This window comes from Bufo gargarizans, chromosome 9, assembly GCF_014858855.1.
Source record: "Bufo gargarizans isolate SCDJY-AF-19 chromosome 9, ASM1485885v1, whole genome shotgun sequence".
NCBI lineage: Eukaryota > Metazoa > Chordata > Amphibia > Anura > Bufonidae > Bufo > Bufo gargarizans.
In genome coordinates, this window is record NC_058088.1 from 37,615,622 (window position 1) to 37,634,771 (window position 19,150).

At 45.2% G+C, this 19,150-nt stretch overlaps 1 protein-coding gene across 2 annotated transcripts in view; it reads left to right on the top strand.

Moving 5' to 3' along the window:
* Positions 1 to 19,150, top strand: part of WDR44 (WD repeat domain 44) — an 89,044-nt gene that overhangs the window by 29,246 nt on the left and 40,648 nt on the right. For both annotated transcript variants that reach the window (XM_044305249.1, XM_044305250.1), the window contains one exon: positions 8,962 to 9,036. In XM_044305249.1, coding sequence (XP_044161184.1) covers positions 8,962 to 9,036 — 75 coding nt within the window. The remainder of the gene's footprint in view (positions 1 to 8,961; positions 9,037 to 19,150) is intronic.

Genomic DNA, 19,150 nt, shown 5'->3' on the forward strand with positions numbered 1-19,150 from the left:
GCGATACCAAGCACAACCACTATACAGTGTACGGCGCTGTGCTTGGTGAGCTGTGAGGAGGTCACCGCTCTCACCGGAGCAACACAGTCTCTTCAAACAGCCGTTCGTCGGGGTGCCGGCTGTTTGAAGAGTGTGTGGCTCCTTTAATCATATTCTTTAAGAAAAGTTGCTGATAAATATTTGGTCTGGTCTCCAAAGGTTCTGATCTGTAGCGCCGTAAAGATTTCATCCTCGGCACTAGTGGCTGTTTTATTTTCTTACCGACACATGCACATTTGTCTAGGTGTGTGCTTTCTGTCAGGAAATGCGGTAGATTTGGTTGCACACGTACTCTACTTCCTCTTGCAATGGAAAAGTATTTTTCTTGAAAGTAATACAGTACTGTATTTCACATTGAATAGTGGTATCAGTTCTTAAAGGGGTCTTCTGGCATAAGTTTTTTTGTTTCTTTACACCATTTTCTACATTCTTTGTCTCCTTCAATTTGGACTCTCCTGATCCCTTTTCACAATATAAACCAATCCCTCTGGTTTGTTTCCATCTGGTATGTAGCACTTCTTGTTGCTCCGTGTCCAACCAAACCCATGATGCATTTCTCCATTCTCTGCCACAGCTCCAGCACCGCCCCTAACAACGCCCTGCTAATTTATAGCCCCTCCCACACTTCTATTTATAGACACGCCCCCATCACTGCCCCTCCCATGGACATAACATCACAGGAAATGAGAAAGGATGGACATGGTCATGTGACCACAGCCCAGAACGGGCGATAAGAGTAATAGAGATAAAAGAAATACATGACAAAATGACATCGACAGTCATAAAGGGTTATTCTAAAGGATGCTGATGCAGACCGGAACGCCGTCTGTTCACCTTTGTTGAACTGACGCTCATATGTCAGGATATTGCACAATCCTCCGCTTCCTGTGATGCACGCATAGCTTTGCTGTAGAAAATGTCCAGATCATAGGTTTGTAGGGCACATGGGCATTGTGGAGGTTAGCACCATCAGTGGTTTTATGGCATAGAATATTCTCCCATTATAATGTCGGCCATGATTGTGCGATAATTTGTAGCTTTTCACACTTCTTGACACTTTTTTGAAATTTGAGGGCTTGGCCATATTGGATGGGGACAGCCACAGCCCTACTGATTTCCTAGAACTTATACCAGAAACTGGCAGCTCAAAAAGATGAGATTTTCAGGTGCATGGCCTGCCAGAAGATGTTTTTTTTTTATTTAGGCACCTCTACTCCAAGAGACTCTAGACCTCGGGTACGTTTACAAATTTTGTAGAGGAACAACCAGCTGGTGTTCACTGGATCCAGCTTAGCCGGATAATGCCGTGCACCGCCGGACCCTATTGACTATAATGTGCTTTACGGCACAAATGTCGGGTTTCGGCCAGATATAAAGGAGTGCCTTTTGCTGGAAAGCGCCCAGATCCCATTATAGTCAATGGGGATCTGACTGGGCACAGCATTATCCTCCCAGGCTGAATATGGTTATTTCCAACGGACTCTTCCTCGGCTGGAGCAGGATACCGGATTTGTGAACGCCAGTCTTAGTAAATCTACTCCCTTGCGATTTGCCTATAGAATCGGAATAATAGGCTTTCGAAAACACGTCTCCATCATTCCATTTATTATAGAAGTTAATGACACATATTACGATGAATAATAATTATAATAACCTATTGTAAAAAGTGCTCTTGCTCTACATTCTTGATAAATGACATAAATAATTGATAAATGATGTCATTTCTATGTTGGAATGTAGACAGACAGATGGCAGCCACGTGGACCATAGGAACCTGTAGTCTGGAGGTCAATGTACAGGGAGGGGTAGATGAGCAGTGATCATCACCTACAGTATTGTGAATGGGGGATCCTGTGTTATTTGTATATGGGTGTTAGGCCCCTTTCACATGGGCGAGTATTCCGCGCGGATACGATGCGTGAGTTGAACGCATTGCACCCGCACTGAATACCGACCCATTCATTTCTATGGGGCTGTTCACATGAGCAGTGATTTTCACGCATCACTTATGCGTTGCGTGAAAATCGCAGCATGTTCTATATTCTGCGTTTCACGTAACGCAGGCCCCATAGAAATAAATGGGGTTGCGTGAAAATCGCAAGCAAGTGCGGATGCGGTGCGATTTTTCACGCACGGTTGCTAGGAGACGATCGGGATGGAGACCCGATCATTATTATTTTCCCTTATAACATGGTTATAAGGGAAAATAATAGCATTCTGAATACAGAATGCATAGTAAAACAGCGCTGGAGGGGTTAAAAAATAAATAATTTAACTCACCTTAGTCCACTTGATCGCAAAGCCCGGCATCTCCTTCTGTCTCCTTTGTTGAATAGGACCTGTGGTGAGCATTAAATACAGGTAAAAGACCTTTGATGACGTCACTCTGGTCATCACATGGTACGTCACATGATCTTTTACCATGGTTAAATTTTGATTTATTTTTTTAACCCCTCCAGCGCTATTTCACTATACATTCTGTATTCAGAATGCTATTATTTTCCCTTATAACCATGTTATAAGGGAAAATAATACAATCTACAGAACACTGATCCCAAACCCGAACTTCTGTGAAGAAGTTCGGGTTTGGGTACCAAACATGCACAATTTTTTTCACGCGAGTGCAAAACGCAATACAATGTTTTGCACTCGCGCAGAAAAATCGCGGGTGTTCCCGTAACGCACCCGCACATTTTTCCTGCAACGCCTGTGTGAAAGGGGCCTTAGGGTACTTTCACACTTGCGTTAGGAGGATCCGGCAGGCAGTTCTGTCGCCGGAACTTACTGCCAGATCCGGAAATCCGCATGCCAACGGACATCATTTGTAGACGGATCCGGATGCGAATCTGTCTGACAAATGCATTGGAATACCATTTCCGTCTCTCCGGTGTCATCTGGAAAAACGGGTTCAGTATTTATTATTTTCACATTTTTAAAGGTCTGCGTATGCGCGGACCAGAAGATCGGATCAATCAATGCAGCAATTTTAATGACTGATCCGGCACTAATACATTTCAATGGAAATGGACTCCCGGAATTTTGGACTGAGAAAATACTGCAGCATGCTGCAGTATTTACTCCGGCCAAATACCGTAAGAGGGACTGAACTGATGCATCCTGAACGGAATGCTCTCCATTCAGAATGTATTAGGATTAAACTGATCATTTTTTTTTCCGGTATTGAGCCCCAAAGACGGAACTCAATACCGGAAAAGAATAACACTAGTGTGAAAGTACCCTCATCTGTAATCCTGTATCTAATGATGACTGCTGAGAAGTGAGCAGAACAGGAAGCGTCTGACCACTGTGAAAACTGCAAGGATTTAGGATTATTTTTTTTTTTTTTTTTTGTGAAAGATACATATTGACATGAAAAATGAACGTCTTGTTGGGCTGGTCCACATACCAATGTCTCTACATGAATGTGTTTTCCGGTTCTGCAGCTGCAGTCAGAGCCATCTGGACTCCCTGCAGAGAAGGCAGAGGCTGTTTATTACAGTCTCTAGTTTTCCTGATCGCTGTATATATGGCGCTATGGGTCCATTCACACGTCCGTGTGTGTTTTGCGGATCTGCAAAACGCGGACACCGGCAATGTGCGTTCCGCATTTTGCGGACCGCACATCGCCAGCACTTACTAGAAAATGCCTAATCTTGTCCGCAATTGCGGACAAGAATAGGAGATCTATTTTTTTATGGGAAAGGAATTGCAGGCCCGGAAGTGCGGATTCACAATTCCGGATCCGGGCAGCACATCGTGCGGCCCTATAGAAATGAATGGGTCCGCAATTTCGTTCCGCAAAATGCGGAGCAGAGTTGCGGAAGTGTGAATGGATCCTAAGTGTTAAGTTTGTAATTCCAGGAAAGAGAGAATTTGGAGGTCAGTTGAATTCTGTACCTGTGTTTTATGTCTGTGCCTCTTTTCTGGCACGCGAACGCCCCTGTAATCTTTGTACCAAGCTGGAGTCCTGTATTTATCCAGGAAGGTGACCGTGCCGGGAGGAGAACGGCTCCCAGGTTTGTCTCTCTGAGGAAGATCAATTTAATACCAAATCACAGGAGGTAAATCAAATTCCTCCCTGCAGGAGAGAGTCCTAGACATTACTCATCTGACATAAGAACAGCAATTATACAGTAATTAGCCTTTAATAGTTTAAAAGGAACCTTGAGCAGCACGTCATAGAGCAGGAGGAGCTGAGCAGACTGATTTTATATAGCTTTTTGGGAAAAGATTCAGTAAAACGTTCATGTCATTTATGTCAATTTCTGCTCTTTGTGGACTTATGAGTCCAGTGGGAGGTCCCATCATTGATTGACAGCTGTCTTGCTATGCACAGTCCTACTGAAATTGCTGTCAGTCACTGAGTAGGATCACTCACTGGACTCCTAGACATAGAAAGCGTGGGGATTGCAGCTGAATCTTTGTTGCTACTGTATGTACAATGTTCTGCAGTATGGAGCACTGTAAACTACGAAGAATACACAGCACTTACCGGCGCCGACTTAAAACAGCTGATCGTGGGGCTACTGACAGACTTGATTTATGGCGTAATACAGTGCGAGCAAAGAATAGGCAAATTCATGTACACTATGCAGATTTGTTCTGCGCAGAAATTGATCTGCCATACAGATTTCCTAATCCACAGCATGTCTATTACGTTTGCGTATTTAGCTGCGGATTTCCCCCTTTTCAAACGAAAGATGAGATCTGCGGCAAAACTGCACCAAAAACTAGAGTTAGAAATTTCAGCTTTTGGTGCACCCTGGTGCAGGTAGACTAATATTGATGGCCTATCTTACCTGAGCTTTAAAAAAAAAAAGTTTGCATAATGGCCGTGCTTCTTTGTACGTTCATAACTGTGAAGGAGCAGTTATGTTTGGACTTTCCTAATGTCCACTGCACAGCTAGATGCATTTCTCTCACAAGCAGGGGGTGTCTCTCTTCTCCCAGTACTGTATCCAGTGACCTTACTTTCCGCTATATATATTTTTTCTTCCAGGGAGTTCAGAAAGCTAATAAGGAGGGAGAAATCACACTTCTAGAAAAGCAGGAGGCTCCTGTGATGTTCAGAAGGCGTGTAGAAGCAGTTCTTTTATCAGAATCTAGGCTAGCCTTGACATGCCCCCCAATTCCTCTCTGCCCTCTTCTAAATTTGTTTCCAGGCGCAGATCTTGCCTGACAACAGGCAATTTACTGAAACTTAGATGGAAGTCAGACCCCTAGTGGCCATGACTTTATTGAGCTTTTTTTCAGGTGGGTGCAGGAATATTTTTTTAATAAAATGATTTAGATATTTACTAGTTACCCCATTCTCTATTAAATTTAAATAAAATTGTGGAAAAGTACAGTGACCCTTGAACCCATTTTTTTTTTAACTTTCTGATCCTTTGTTCCCTATTGTACATGCAATAATTGTAAAATAACAAATTTTGCAATGTACTTACCTTACCGATGCAGCTTGTGTGTAGTCCTGTGCTGATGGCATCAGGTGACTGCCATGACTACTCACTGGTCACATCATTGGCATCAGTATGGATGATGGGCTGCCTTGGTCACAGCCATTGACCACGAGTTATAAGTATGACCATAATGCCAGCGTCCGCGGGGCATCATCAACATCATTGGGTGGCTCTTGAGACCCTCAGAAGTGGATCGATTGAGCATGGTAAGTATATTGCGAAATGTGTTTTTAATGCAGTGTTAAATTAGCTTCGGCCAACGTGCATTCATGATGCAGTGCAAAGTGCATTGGGTGTTTGCTTCTTCTTTGTCACATATAGATAAGAGTTCTCAGAATAGAAAGTGAATACATAAAGGCGAAATGGTCACTTGTCTGGACTGAGGAGAGCGTCTGTAAATATCACAGCAGACAGACTCCTCACCATCAATCAGTTTGGTGTAGGCCTCATTTTATTCCACCTATTGGCTAGCAACAGAATTTTGTGCCTAAATTTTGATGCATACTGTCACATCTGGAGCTGTGCCCCCTTGGCTGGCCAAAGCTCTGTGGATTATTCTTTTTGGCACACTTTTGCTTAAAAAAATAGGTCTAAATTGAGATGCGCAAAATTTGCACTGAAATTACGCCAGAATTCCAACACAGCCACAATCGTAAATGTGGACCAATGAAGGACATTTATCCAGAATAGCGTTCTCATATGCTAGCCTTGCTCTCTCTTTGAAGAAGTAGGAGTAGAATTGAAAGGGAACCTGTCACCGGGATTTTGTGTATAGAGCTGAGGACATGGGCTGCTAGATGGCCGCTAGCACATACGAAATACCCAGTCCCCATAGCTCTGTGTGCTTTTGTTGTGTGAAAAAAACCGATTTGATACATATGCAAATTAACCTGAGCTGAGTCCTGTCCCTGACTCCTCTCACGTACAGGACTCATCTCAGGTTAATTTGCATATGTATCAAATAGGTTTTTTTACCCAATAAAAGCACACAGAGCTATGGGGACTGGGTATTGCGGATGTGCTAGCGGCCATCTAGCAACCCATGTCCTCAGCTCTATACACAAAATCCCGGTGACAGGTTCCCTTGAAGTCTGCTAGTAGGATCTCATTGTGGATCAGGAGATCTTGATTTTGGGCCACCAGGCTGTTCTGCTGGCAGGATTAGGAAACATGCCTCCTCCTGTATTTATGTTTTTTCACTCATTTGGAGTCCTAAAAGAGCAGTTTGATCAGAGCTATTTGCTGATGTGGCTCTTGCCCCCTAATGGACAATATGCCTTCTAGCACTAAGCGGGAGAGAAGGGGGACACAAGGCATGGTTGTGGAGTAAGTGCAATAGGTAACTAAATTTTCACACAGGTGGCAGATCAATCTGGCAGGCTGTTCTGGCAAAGGAACTGACTTCCGGGGTTTTCTGGATCCAGCCTAACCAGATACTGCAGTTCACCACTGGGGCCCTTTGACTATAATAGGAACCGGCGGGGCGCGGCCAGATTCCCACCAGATCCTATTATAGTCAATGGGATCAGGCAGGCAATATCCGGCTAGCCTGGATCCAAACACCTCTGGCAGGCTGTTCTTCTGCCTACAGCCCGCCAGATTGATATTACTGTCAGTAATTTGAAAGCCCTTGGCATATGAGAATGGGGTCTGCAAAAAAAATTGCGCCAACATCCTCCATGTATATGAGTTCCTGTTTAATAGATTGCCTGACCTATACTGTACAACAAATGTTGATACCATACTGAAAAATGTGTCTGCTCCTGCAGACCTAAACTGAAAACAATGGCAGGTGAGTCAGTGGAGGAGCGCGTTACTTGTGTGTAGAGGGAGACGGATACTTGGTTACCGCACAGAACAACCATCTAAATATATTTTGGCTGGTAGACCAGTTCTTGAGGGACCTAATTAGTGTGACTGATGGATAGCTGGATTCACAAGCAGTCTGCACTCATTAGCTGCCTGTAGTCTCTGGCAAGCAGTGTTACCCAAGGTTGGCAGACATACCAGATCTATACACTTATCTGTTTGCCAGAATGGTCTTTTGATGACCAATTAACTTGAGTCATTTTTTGTTTGGAAGCCCAGACAATTCCCACACTGCAGCACACCCTCACAGAGTCCATATGCATCTTGTGTATTCTTCTGTCTTGGCATTGGTGGGGTAATGGGCTCTGTGCAGAGTACCCACCACAACAGTATATGGTAGCTCAGAGTCAGACACTCCAGAGGCCTGTTCATCTTAGGTGTTGGTAAGTGTTTCAGTGACCAGACCCCATCCAATGTGATCTGATTGTCGCACATCTTATTAGTGGGCGATGAGCATCAACATCCTCATAGTAGTGGGATTATGAGCCTTAATTCCTCCAGGTTCTGCTCCTGCAAGTGGCCAGGGTGGGCTTCACTGCGAGGTGCTCTCTACCCGTTTGCTCAGGGTGACAGCTGTAGTATCCAATCAGGAGACCACTACAGATATCATCACTGAATGTACCCCATTAAATCCTGTGGGTATCTATACTGGTTACATCCCTTTACTGCTGCACTCTGCACAGCAGCCGCACTCTTGGGCCCCGTACGGACAGCAGGGCCCCATTCCACATAGTCATCCCCTCCCACCCTTCATCAGCTTTCAGTTCTGCTGAGTTTTCCAGTGTCCATGACACAACACAGACCACGGTTTGCTACAGAGGATCAACTAGAGTTGTGGCAGGCCTCTGACTTTACAACCATCTCATAAATTACAGTAGCGTGACTTAATATACAGTGACCACAGTCCACCATCTGCTTTGTCTCATGTACCTTCTGGTTCTCGCTGTGATCTTCAGCAGAACTCTGTGTCCTGCATTCTTTTCCATGTCTCATGAGCATCGAGAAATGTTTTGAATGACCACTTAAAGAGAGTATTCCCATCACACAGTTGCATAGGGTATGCCATAAACATCCCACCGTCTGTATCAAGAATGGAGGTCCTCTATCTCTCCATTCATTCTATCTGTGGCGATGGGGTGGCAAACGGCTTCTAAGCTATAAATGAGCACCTACATACTGCAGATCCCACCGCTGGTACGCCCGGCAATCACTCGTTGAAGGCCTGTGTGGAGTGTAAGAGATCAGTGTCATTTCTCATTGCAATAAGAAAACCAACAGGTATAGCCTTTTCAGTGCATTCAGACATGTTTTCCATTGTAACCTCCCGTGAAGTGTCACTAGTGTTATGTTAGGGCCTAACGCTACAAGGCAGGAATTTCTCCGGCAGTCTTCGCATTCCACATTGGGGTTAATTGTTGTCATTATTAACCTGCCCTGGATCTGCAGGTTTGTTATCCGCATACCAGACACATAGCAGGGAGATTACTGTACTGCCGATCTAACTCCGATAACTTTTTGCCCAAAATGTGGATTTGCTGTAACTTTCACTATTTACTGGACATATAATCTTATAAATTGTGTATGATGTTCACAGGAAGAAGTCACACATTCCAAAAACAACGGGCCAGAAACTGGAACCACCGAACCAAAGCAAGATGACTCTAAAGAGGTTTGTGCTACCCTGCGGCTACCCACCAAATGCCAGCCTGAGGCCTTATTCACATGTCAGTGATTTATACATGTGTGCTGTCCATGTTCTCCTCGGACAGAACACGTACCCATTTATTTTGATGTGTGTATTTATTATCCGTGTTTATGGATGCATCACGCCCATTATAGTCTGTTAGTCCGAACACGGACCCAGACGTGTTTCACACACCATTTATAGGAGATGCTCTTAAAATGAAATTTTAGGGGGGAAAGCGTGGACAGGAGCCAAGATGGCTAGTCGCATCTGAGAAGAGCTCCGAGGCTGGCGCGGCACTACCAGGATAAATCCTGCAGAGATTAAGGGGTGAAAGGTCTGCAACCACCTGGTGAGACTCCTGAGGGTGCGCTGCACTGACCTGCAAGCAAGAGACACGGAGAGGCGATCCGTGCGGGTGCCGGAGCGTGCAGAGCAGGGACCGGTGAGACGAAGGGGAAAGAAGGAGGCAGAGTTACAGGCACACTGAGCGTTGCGGCACACAAGACGAGGTGAGAGGAGCAGGGGAAAAACAGAAGGAGCGGCAGGCAGGAGAGAAAGTGGGGCTCAAGACACAAATAATATCCTGAGCGCCTCTGCAGAGCACGACTGCTGCGCACCTCCAGTAATTTTCATGCCAAACGGCCATATTGTAAGCTTCACCTTTAGTGCCGGGAGGAAGAGGGAACCCCGATCAGCCCAGGGATTAACCACAGTGCAGCTCATTGACGACCCATCACAAAGCACAGCCAAGCTTCCTCACCGAAAGACTAAGGCCCCTTTCACACGGGCGAGTTTTGTGCGCAGGTGCAATGCGTGAGTTGAACGCTTTGCACCCGCACTGAATCAGGACCCATTCCTTTCTATGGGGTTGTGCACATGAGCTGTGATTTTTTTTTTTACGCATCACTTGTGCATTGCGTGAAAATCGCAGCATGCTCTATTTTGTGTGTTTTTCATGCAACGCAGGCCCCATAGAAGTGAATGGGGCTGCGTGAAAATCGCAAGCATCCGCAAGCAAGTGCGGATGCGGTGCGATTTTCACGCACGGTTGCTAGGAGACGATCGGGATGGAGACCTGATCTTTATTATTATTTTCCCTTATAACATGGTTATAAGGGAAAATAATAGCATTCTGAATACAGAATGCATAGTACAATAGCGCTGGAGGGGTTAAAAAAAATAATAATAATTTAACTCGCCTTAATCCACTTGATAGCGCAGCCCGGCTTTTCTTCTGTCTTCTTATTTGCTGTGTGCAGGAAAAGGACCTGTGGTGACGTCACTCCAGTCATCACATGATCCATCACCATGGTAAAAGATCATGTGACGGACCATGTGATGACCGGAGTGACGTCACCACCGGTCCTTTTCCTGCACATACCAAAAAAGAAGACAGAAGAGAAGCCGGGCTGCGCGATCAAGTGGATTAAGGTGAGATAAATTATTTTTTATTATTTTTTTAACCCCTCCAGCGCTATTGTGCTATGCATTCTGTATTCAGAAAGCTATTATTTTCCCTTATAACCATGTTATAAGGGAAAATAATACAATCTACACAGAATACCGGGGTACAAAGCATGCCGATTTTTCTCACGCACGTGCAAAACGCATTACAATGTTTTGCACTCGCGCTGAAAAATCACGCATGTTCCCGCAACGCACCCGCACCTTTTCCCGCAACGCCCATCTGAAAGAGACCTACGGGTTAAACCCCAGACTGCCTGAAAAAGACACACCCATAGGAGTATAAGGCTACTTTCACACTAGCGTTTGGGGCTCCGCTTGTGAGTTCCGTTTGAAGGCTCTCACAAGCGGCCCCGAACGCATCCGTACTGCCCTAATGCATTCTTAGTGGATGCCGATCCGCTCAGAATGCATCAGTCTGGCAGCGTTTGGCCTCCGCTCAGCAGGCGGACACCCAAACGCTGCTTGCAGCGTTCGGGTGTCCGTCTGACTGTGCGGAGGCAAACGGATCCGTCCAGACTTACAATGTAAGTCAATGGGGACGGATCCGTTTGAATATGACACACTATGGCTCAATTTTCAAACGGATCCGTCCCCCATTGACTTTCAATGTAAAGTTTGGACGGATCCGTTCAGGCTACTTTGACACTTAGAATTTTTTTTTACAATATAATGCAGACGGATCCGTTCTGAACGGATCCACCATCTGCATTATATGAGCGGATCCGTCTCAGACGGATCCGCTCTGAACGCAAGTGTGAAAGTAGCCTAAATTAGCTCCATAAAGACGATCTGCCAGATCCATTGGCAATTCTACAACTCACAAGAGAACAACACTGATATATACCAACCCCAGACACAACTATATTAGCTGTCTATTACTCCTTAAAGGAAACCTGTCATCTCGCGCATCGTGAGATTTCGGTGCTCCAGCTCTGTGACGTCAGCCAGCAAGGAGGAGATTCGGAGGACGCGGGGCGGTGCTGGGCTCCTTTCCGCTTGACTCCTCTCCGGCTACAGGACTCATATTGGGTAATTTGCATATCACTCAAAACGGTTTTTTAACACAATAAAAGCTCAGAGAGCTATGGGACCTGGGTACTGCAGATGTGCTAGTGGCCATCTAGCAGCCCATGTCCCCAGCTCTATGCGCAAAATCATGGTGACAGGTTTCCTTTAATCGATCATAACAATGGGGCCACAAAAAGCACCAAATGCTGCATAAAAATTAAAAGAATTTGCCAGACAACCAGATGAGAATTTGCGGTCACCTTTATCGCAGCGGAATATCCATACCATAGCCAGCACTGCATCAGATATAACGGCTCCTGTAAACGCTTCTGATGAAGTCCAAGACAAACCCACTCTTAATCAAGTAACAGTTCAGGTTCTAGAAGCCATTACTGCATGTAAAACATCTCTCACAGGGAAATTGGATAAAGTCAAGATTGATCTGGGCCTCTTACGCGAAGACATGCACAATTTACGAGAGTTCAACACACTTAAGAGCGTATATCACGCATAGAAGACGCTACCGCCACTGTTCCCAGATCCATTTCTGATCTTAACACTAAGGCGGAGCTCTGGAAACAGAAAGCAGATGATCTAGAAGAGGCATGCTCAACATGCGGCCCTCCAGCTGTTGCAAAACTACAACTCCCAGCATGCCCGAACAGCCTACAGCAGGGCATTGTGGGAGTTGTAGTTTTACAACAGCTGGAGGGCCGCAGTTGAGCATGCCTGATCTAGAAAATAGGGCTCCGCAGCAATAACATCAGAATCATCGGCTTGCCTGAAAGAGTGAAAGGCCGCAAACCAGATGAATTTATTGAAAACTGAATAAAATAATTATTTCCAGATGCTAATTTCTCGTCAGCCTTTGCAATAGAAAGGGCTCATAGAGTACCAGCAAAACCTGCCCCACCTAGACCCATGCTCGCAAGATTTCTCAACTGCGAGGACAGAGATAAGATATTTGGTCTTGCCGGGAGAAAACAAGAAATCAAGTACGACAGTACCAGAGTATCCATATTCCCGTTTTTTTTTAAATGGAACTGCAGAAACAACAGGCCACCTTTATGGATATCAAGCGACGCCTGAGAAAAGCCAACATACCATGCTCCATGGGCTATCCTGCGAAGCTACGAGTGGTGGATGGTGACAGAGCGGTATTTTTTGCCTCCCCTGGAGAAGCCGCTGAAAGGCTGGCTGTGAGGCGAAGATCACCAAGACGCTGAGACTTCTGATAGAGCCTAAGGGCAGACCATCGGTCGGCGCCAATGGACTGGCTAGGATAAGTTGAACTGTTTCAGCTACAGTTAATTACAGTTTCTGGTTGCACCTATATACATATAAGCTAACATGGTTGGGAGACGCCATATATACTTATACAGTTTTATCATAGTAGTGGCCGCAGCCTGCATGCCAATGTCAAAACATCAAAGACAGAGGCATCCCGGTCTCACTGGCCTGTAGTCTGGTTAGAGACGCAAACATTCTATATCTCGTCTGGTGTATATATACAAGATTCTAAATGTTTGCGAACCTGGTTTGTTCAATTTGTTCTCAGTTTTCTCGGTTATATATTGTTACCAGCACTTTTAGATATGCCAATACAGCCATTGTGGTAAGTTCAGCCCCTGATGTCATAGGTTTACTCAGAGCATCATGGCTCTGTCATGGAATGTCAGGGGATTGGGCACCCCACAAAAGCGATCAATGGTGTTTGCATTCATTAGGCATTCCAGCCCACATATTCTGTGTCTCCCGGAGACGCATCGGCTACCTAATACCTCTGGGGACCTGAAGAGGCCATGGATACAATGGGCCGCACACTCATATCATACCTCCTCTTCAAGGGGGGTGTCTCTGCTAATACATAAACAGTTACGCTGGGAGGTAAAAGAACTAGTCACAGATACAGAAGGCAGATATGTCTTTGTTCATGCTCTTATTGATAATGATTAATACATCTTACTAGGTATTTATAATCCTCCCCCTGGTTCTATGCAGGTCCTACACCTAGCAGCTACCTTTGCGGCAACAAACCCACATGCAAAAGTAATACGTATGGGCGATTTAAACATGATGTTGGACCCCTCGCTGGACCGACTCCTCTGTGCGGCTGACCATTCAAATACAGGAAATATCTTGAATCTCAAAAGATTCTCAGCTGAATTCAGGTGGTTCGATATATATGGGGAACTAAAAATCCCAGATCTCGGGTGTATTCATGTCATAGTGGTGATCGCGATTCCTTAACCAGCATAGACTACATGCTAGGCAATGGACTAACATTGTTAAATACCAGATCCATAGTATACTTACCCCGGGGAGTATCAGATCACTCCCCAATACTAGGTATGTTAACATGCAGAGCCCCATCAGTAATGTACAGTATGAATATACACCCGTTCTGGCTATACCTTATGGGTTCAACAGATGGGACCTCATACCAACTGCAGGAATTTTTGAATGCGCATGTCAATGAACCCAATCTAGCTCTGGTGTGGGAAACTCTAAAAACGTATCTACTTGGGACATTACTCTCCAACATACAGTGGCGTACATACAGGGGTCGCAGGGGTCGCACTTGCGACCGGGCCCGGCACTCCAGGGGGCCCGGCCGCCTGTGGACCCGCCCTGCAGTAGCACTGTGCCTGTATAACCCGGGCGGCCGGCCGGGGCCCGCCCCCCAGTGTTGAGTTTCCCTGCTGCCAGCCCTACCCTCCCTTGAGTCTCCTCCCCGGCCGCCTGTGGACCCGCCCTACAGTAGTGCTGTGCCTGTATAACCCGGGTGGCCGGCCCGGGGCCCGCCCCCCCAGTGTTGTTTCCTTGCTACCAGCCCTACCCTCCCTTGAGTCTCCTCCCCCTGAGCAGTGGCTACCTACCATATAGGCAGACGGGGCCCCGAAGTGGAGGAGAGGCCCCGCCCCCTAATTGCTCCTATTTATCTTTCTAAAGCTAAAGGACCTTTGATGATGTCATCAGAGGTCCTGTAAGGGAACTGCACAGTGTAAAGTGTAGTTCCCAGGTTAGAACAGTGCATCTGCCAGGACCTGTGATGACATCATATTCAACATCACAGGTCCTGCAGAATCTAGCAAAGGAACTGCACCAAAAATGGTGTAGTTCCTAGGTTTCAAAGGTATATCTGCCAGGACCTGTGATGACATCATCCCAGGTCCTTCAACCCCTAACAGCAAGTATTAGAAGTTCACAATCAGCTCTGCGTTAATTCATACAGACTGGACTGGAGTGGTAAGAGGAGGTCCTCCACTTTTCATCATTTACCCCCCCTCCATGCCCTGTTTTTACTCATTGCTCACTCATATATAATACTTCAGACAGTTAGGCTACTTTCACACCTGCGTTCGATCGGATCCGTTCTGAACGGATCCGCTCCTATAATGCAGACGTTTGCATCCGTTCAGAACGGATCCGTCTGCATTATAACTTAGAACATTTTTCTAAGTGTGAAAGCAGCCTGAGCGGATCCGTTCAGACTTTACATTGAAAGTCAATGGGGGACGGATCCGCTTGAAGATTGAGCCATATGGTGTCATCTTCAAGCGGATCCGTCCCCATTGACTTACATTGTAAGTCGGAACGGATCCGCTCGCCTCCGCACAGCCAGGCGGACAGCTGAACACTGCAAGCAGCGTTCAGGTGTCCGCTCACTGAGCGGAGCGGAGGCTGAGCGCTGTCAGGCGGATGCATTCTCAGCGGATCCGCCTCCACTGAGAATGCATTAGGGCCAGACGGCTGCGTTCAGGGCCGCTCGTGAGCCCCTTAAAACGGAGCTCACGAGCGGACACCTGAACGCAGGTGTGAAAGTAGCCTTACAGTGACCACTACCTCATATACCTCACACACACAGTGACCATAATGTATAACTGACCACATATATCTGTAAACACTTCAGCTACTGTATTATACCTTCTATGTCTCACATCAATACACTGCTGTGTGTGTGTGTGTGTGTGTGTGTGTTTGTGTGTATATATATATATACACACACACTGCATATATTACACAGTATTATACATGCAATATGTACAGATATATAGTATATACCGCAGTGCACTGATATGTGAGGTACAAGGTATAATAGATGCTGTGTGTAGAGATATCAGTACACTGCTGTATATACTATATATGTGAGGTATGAGGTATAATAGATGCTGTGTGTACAGATATCAGTACACTGCTGTATATACTATATATGTGAGGTACGAGGTATAATAGATGCAGTGTGTACAGATATATAGTATATACAGCAGTGTACTGATATGTGAGGTATGAGGTATAATAGATGCTGTGTGTACAGATATCAGTACACTGCTGTATATACTATATATGTGAGGTATGAGGTATAATAGATGCAGTGTGTACAGATATATAGTATATACAGCGGTGTACTGATATGTGAGGTACGAGCTGTCAATACACTGCTGTATTTACTATATACCTGTGCACACTGCATCTATTATACCTCACATATTACACTACTGTATATACTGTATACACTGCATATTTTATACCCCGTACCTCACATATCAGTACACTGCTGTATATACTATATACCTGTACACACTGCATATATTATACCCTGTACCTCACATATCAGAACACTAGGGAATATACTATATAACTGTACACACTGCATATATTATACCGCGTACCTCATATAACTGTACACTGCTGTATATAATATACATCTGTACACACTGCATCTATTATACCTCTTTTGTGTGCCAGGGCTGTTTTGTAATCCCAATCCGGCCCTGATGGCATAAATTATAAAACGCAGCAGCAAGAATAGTTCATGGAACAAAGGGAGGGGCTATTAAAGGGGAATGGGGGCCCAATTTAGATTCCTGCTATGGGCCCCAGTGATTTTTATGTACGCTCCTGCCCCTGAGTCTCCTCCCCGGCCGGCAGTGCGGCGTGCCGGACATGACGTTGAGATGCAGGGACAGGGAGAAGGCGCCGGAAAAGAAAGGGAGAGGGAGAGCGCTGCGCAAAGAAGCCGGTCCGGCTTTCAGAGTGAGGTCTGATGGGGGCTGAGAGTTGGGCAATGTATGTAAAGTTATGACCGGTGACTTGTGCTATGAAGTAATGTTTTTTTTCTGTTGTCTTGGGGTGCAGCTCTTTTGTGTAGGCACTTCTATTGAGCTTCTAGTATATGCTTGGATGTAGCAGAGCTGGCTTTGTCATGCATTTCTTTTGCCTTCATATGGTAAAATACTTCATTGGCCTATCAATGGCTTTATAACTAACTCTGCTATATTTCTGTAGCCTACAACCTCTGACTGCCCAGTTGAAACTACTACACCCAACATGTTCTGGCAGTAATAGTAAATGGATAATGGTGCAATTCTGAGCTACTAGTCTATATAATACATATGTAGGCTACATATTTATTATATAGACTAGTAGCTCAGAATTGCACCAATATCCATTTACTATTACTGCCAGAACATGTTGGGTGTAGTAGTTTCAACTGGGCAGTCAGAGGCTGTAGGCTACAGAAATATAGCAGAGTTAGTTATAAAGCCATTGATAGGCCAATAAAGTATTTTACTATATGAAGGCAAAAGAAATGCATGACAAAACCAGCACTGCTACATAATGTAGCAGAGCTGGTTTTACGTGGGAATACCGTGGGTTATACCGAATATCATCCTCTTGTATATAGTAATATACAGTGTGTGTATATATATATATATATATATATATATATATATATATATATATATATATACACACACACACGCACACACACACACGCACGCGCGCGCGGCAGCGGGTTTGGGGGGGGGGGGGCCCATGGATCAGTTTCGCACCGGGGCCCCGTGGATTGTGTGTACGCCACTGCCAACATACATTAAAAAGGACACTAAACGCTCCGAAACGGAGCTAGAATCTAAGTGTACCGCGTTGGAGCAACAATAAATTTGTCATCCGACTGATGCCAACACGACAGCTGGGCTTCAAGTGGGCAGACAATATCTTGCGGTGCTTAAAGACAAAGCTGACCGGAAATAGTTTTTCCTGAAACAGCTTTTGAGCTAGCAATCAATCGGCCAAGCTACTTGCTCAACTGATTAGACATGACTCCTCAACAATCCTAGCAATTAGAGACCACATGGGGCAGGAATTCAACACTTACTACTATTCATACTTATACGGCATCCCATTCCCTAAACTTACTGTAACACAAAGGGACCAACTAGATCAACCTACTAGTTTAGAAGAAGTGCTACAAGCCATTGCAGACCTTAATAATGGGAAATCTCCAGGTCCATACGGACTTCCCAAGGAGGTATACTCTAGATATGCAGAGGTATTGGCTCCCCAACTTTTAGCTACCAATTGGCCCTGGGGACAGGGAAACTACCGGACTCCTTTTATAATTTTATTACTCAAGCCTGATAAAGCTTGAGTGTGGTTCCTCTAGGCCTATAGCTCTATTAAACGTGGAATACAAAATCCTGACCAGAATATTGGCAACCCGCCTTAACCAGGTAATCCTGTCATTGGTTCATCAAGACCAAACAGGATTTATGCCAAGAAAATCCACCCCTGAGAATATAAGAAGGGTCCAGGTGGTTACGCGGGTGGGTTTCTCCCTGAATGCAGATTGGGCCTTGGCATTACTTGATGCTGCTAAGGCATTCAACTCAATAGAGTGGTCATATTTGGATGCCTACGAGGATTTGGGTTTGGCCCACAATTTCTTAGTTGGATTAGTTTGCTTTATAGCAATCCAGTAAGCAGGCTACTAATAAACGGAGAATTGTCAGAAAGCTTCCCTCTCTATAGAGGGACAAGACGGGGATGTCCCTGTCACCACTCTTATTTGCCCTAGCAGTTGAGACTCTGGCCATTAGAGTGAGAAATAGTAATTCTATACATGGAGTGACCATGGGAGAGAGAGAAGTCCGTATTGGACTATATGCAGATGACATGATCCTGTACATGTCATTACCGGATTCGTCTCTCAGAGGCACGGTGGCCCTAATTGATGAGTTTGAAGATTATTCAGGTCTGAGAATCAACTGGGAAAAATCTGTCTTCATGCCTATGGGTAAGTCAGACTGGAAAGGTCCTGTCCCATGTAGCTCAGTTAAAGGTAGTGGGCACATTTAAATATCTAGGTGTCAAGATCACTAAACAATACTTCCGGGCTATATCACTAAATATTTGCCCCTCAATTGACCACATACGGAACAAATTTTAAAAGTTGGAACGCGCTACCCATATCAGTGGCTGGGCGCATTAGCCTACTCAAAATGATAATACTCCCCAAAGTTCTCTATGTAATTCAGCACTCAGAAACACACATACCCCAATCGATATTTAAAGAATTAGATTCTATGGCTAGAACCTTCATTTGGGGCAGGTCGCGGGCCAAACTCAGTTTGGACACACTGAAACGTCCCAAAACAGAGGGAGGTATGGCTTTACCAGATTTTTTTATATATTATTTAGCCGGTCAACTAAGGCTTATTAACACATGGTATACAACAGAAGACCTGCCTACCTCAGAGTACTTTTTAGCACTATAACTTAATTGTGGCACCTTGTGGTCGGTTTTGGAGGGATCCCCAAAATTCCAGAGACCACT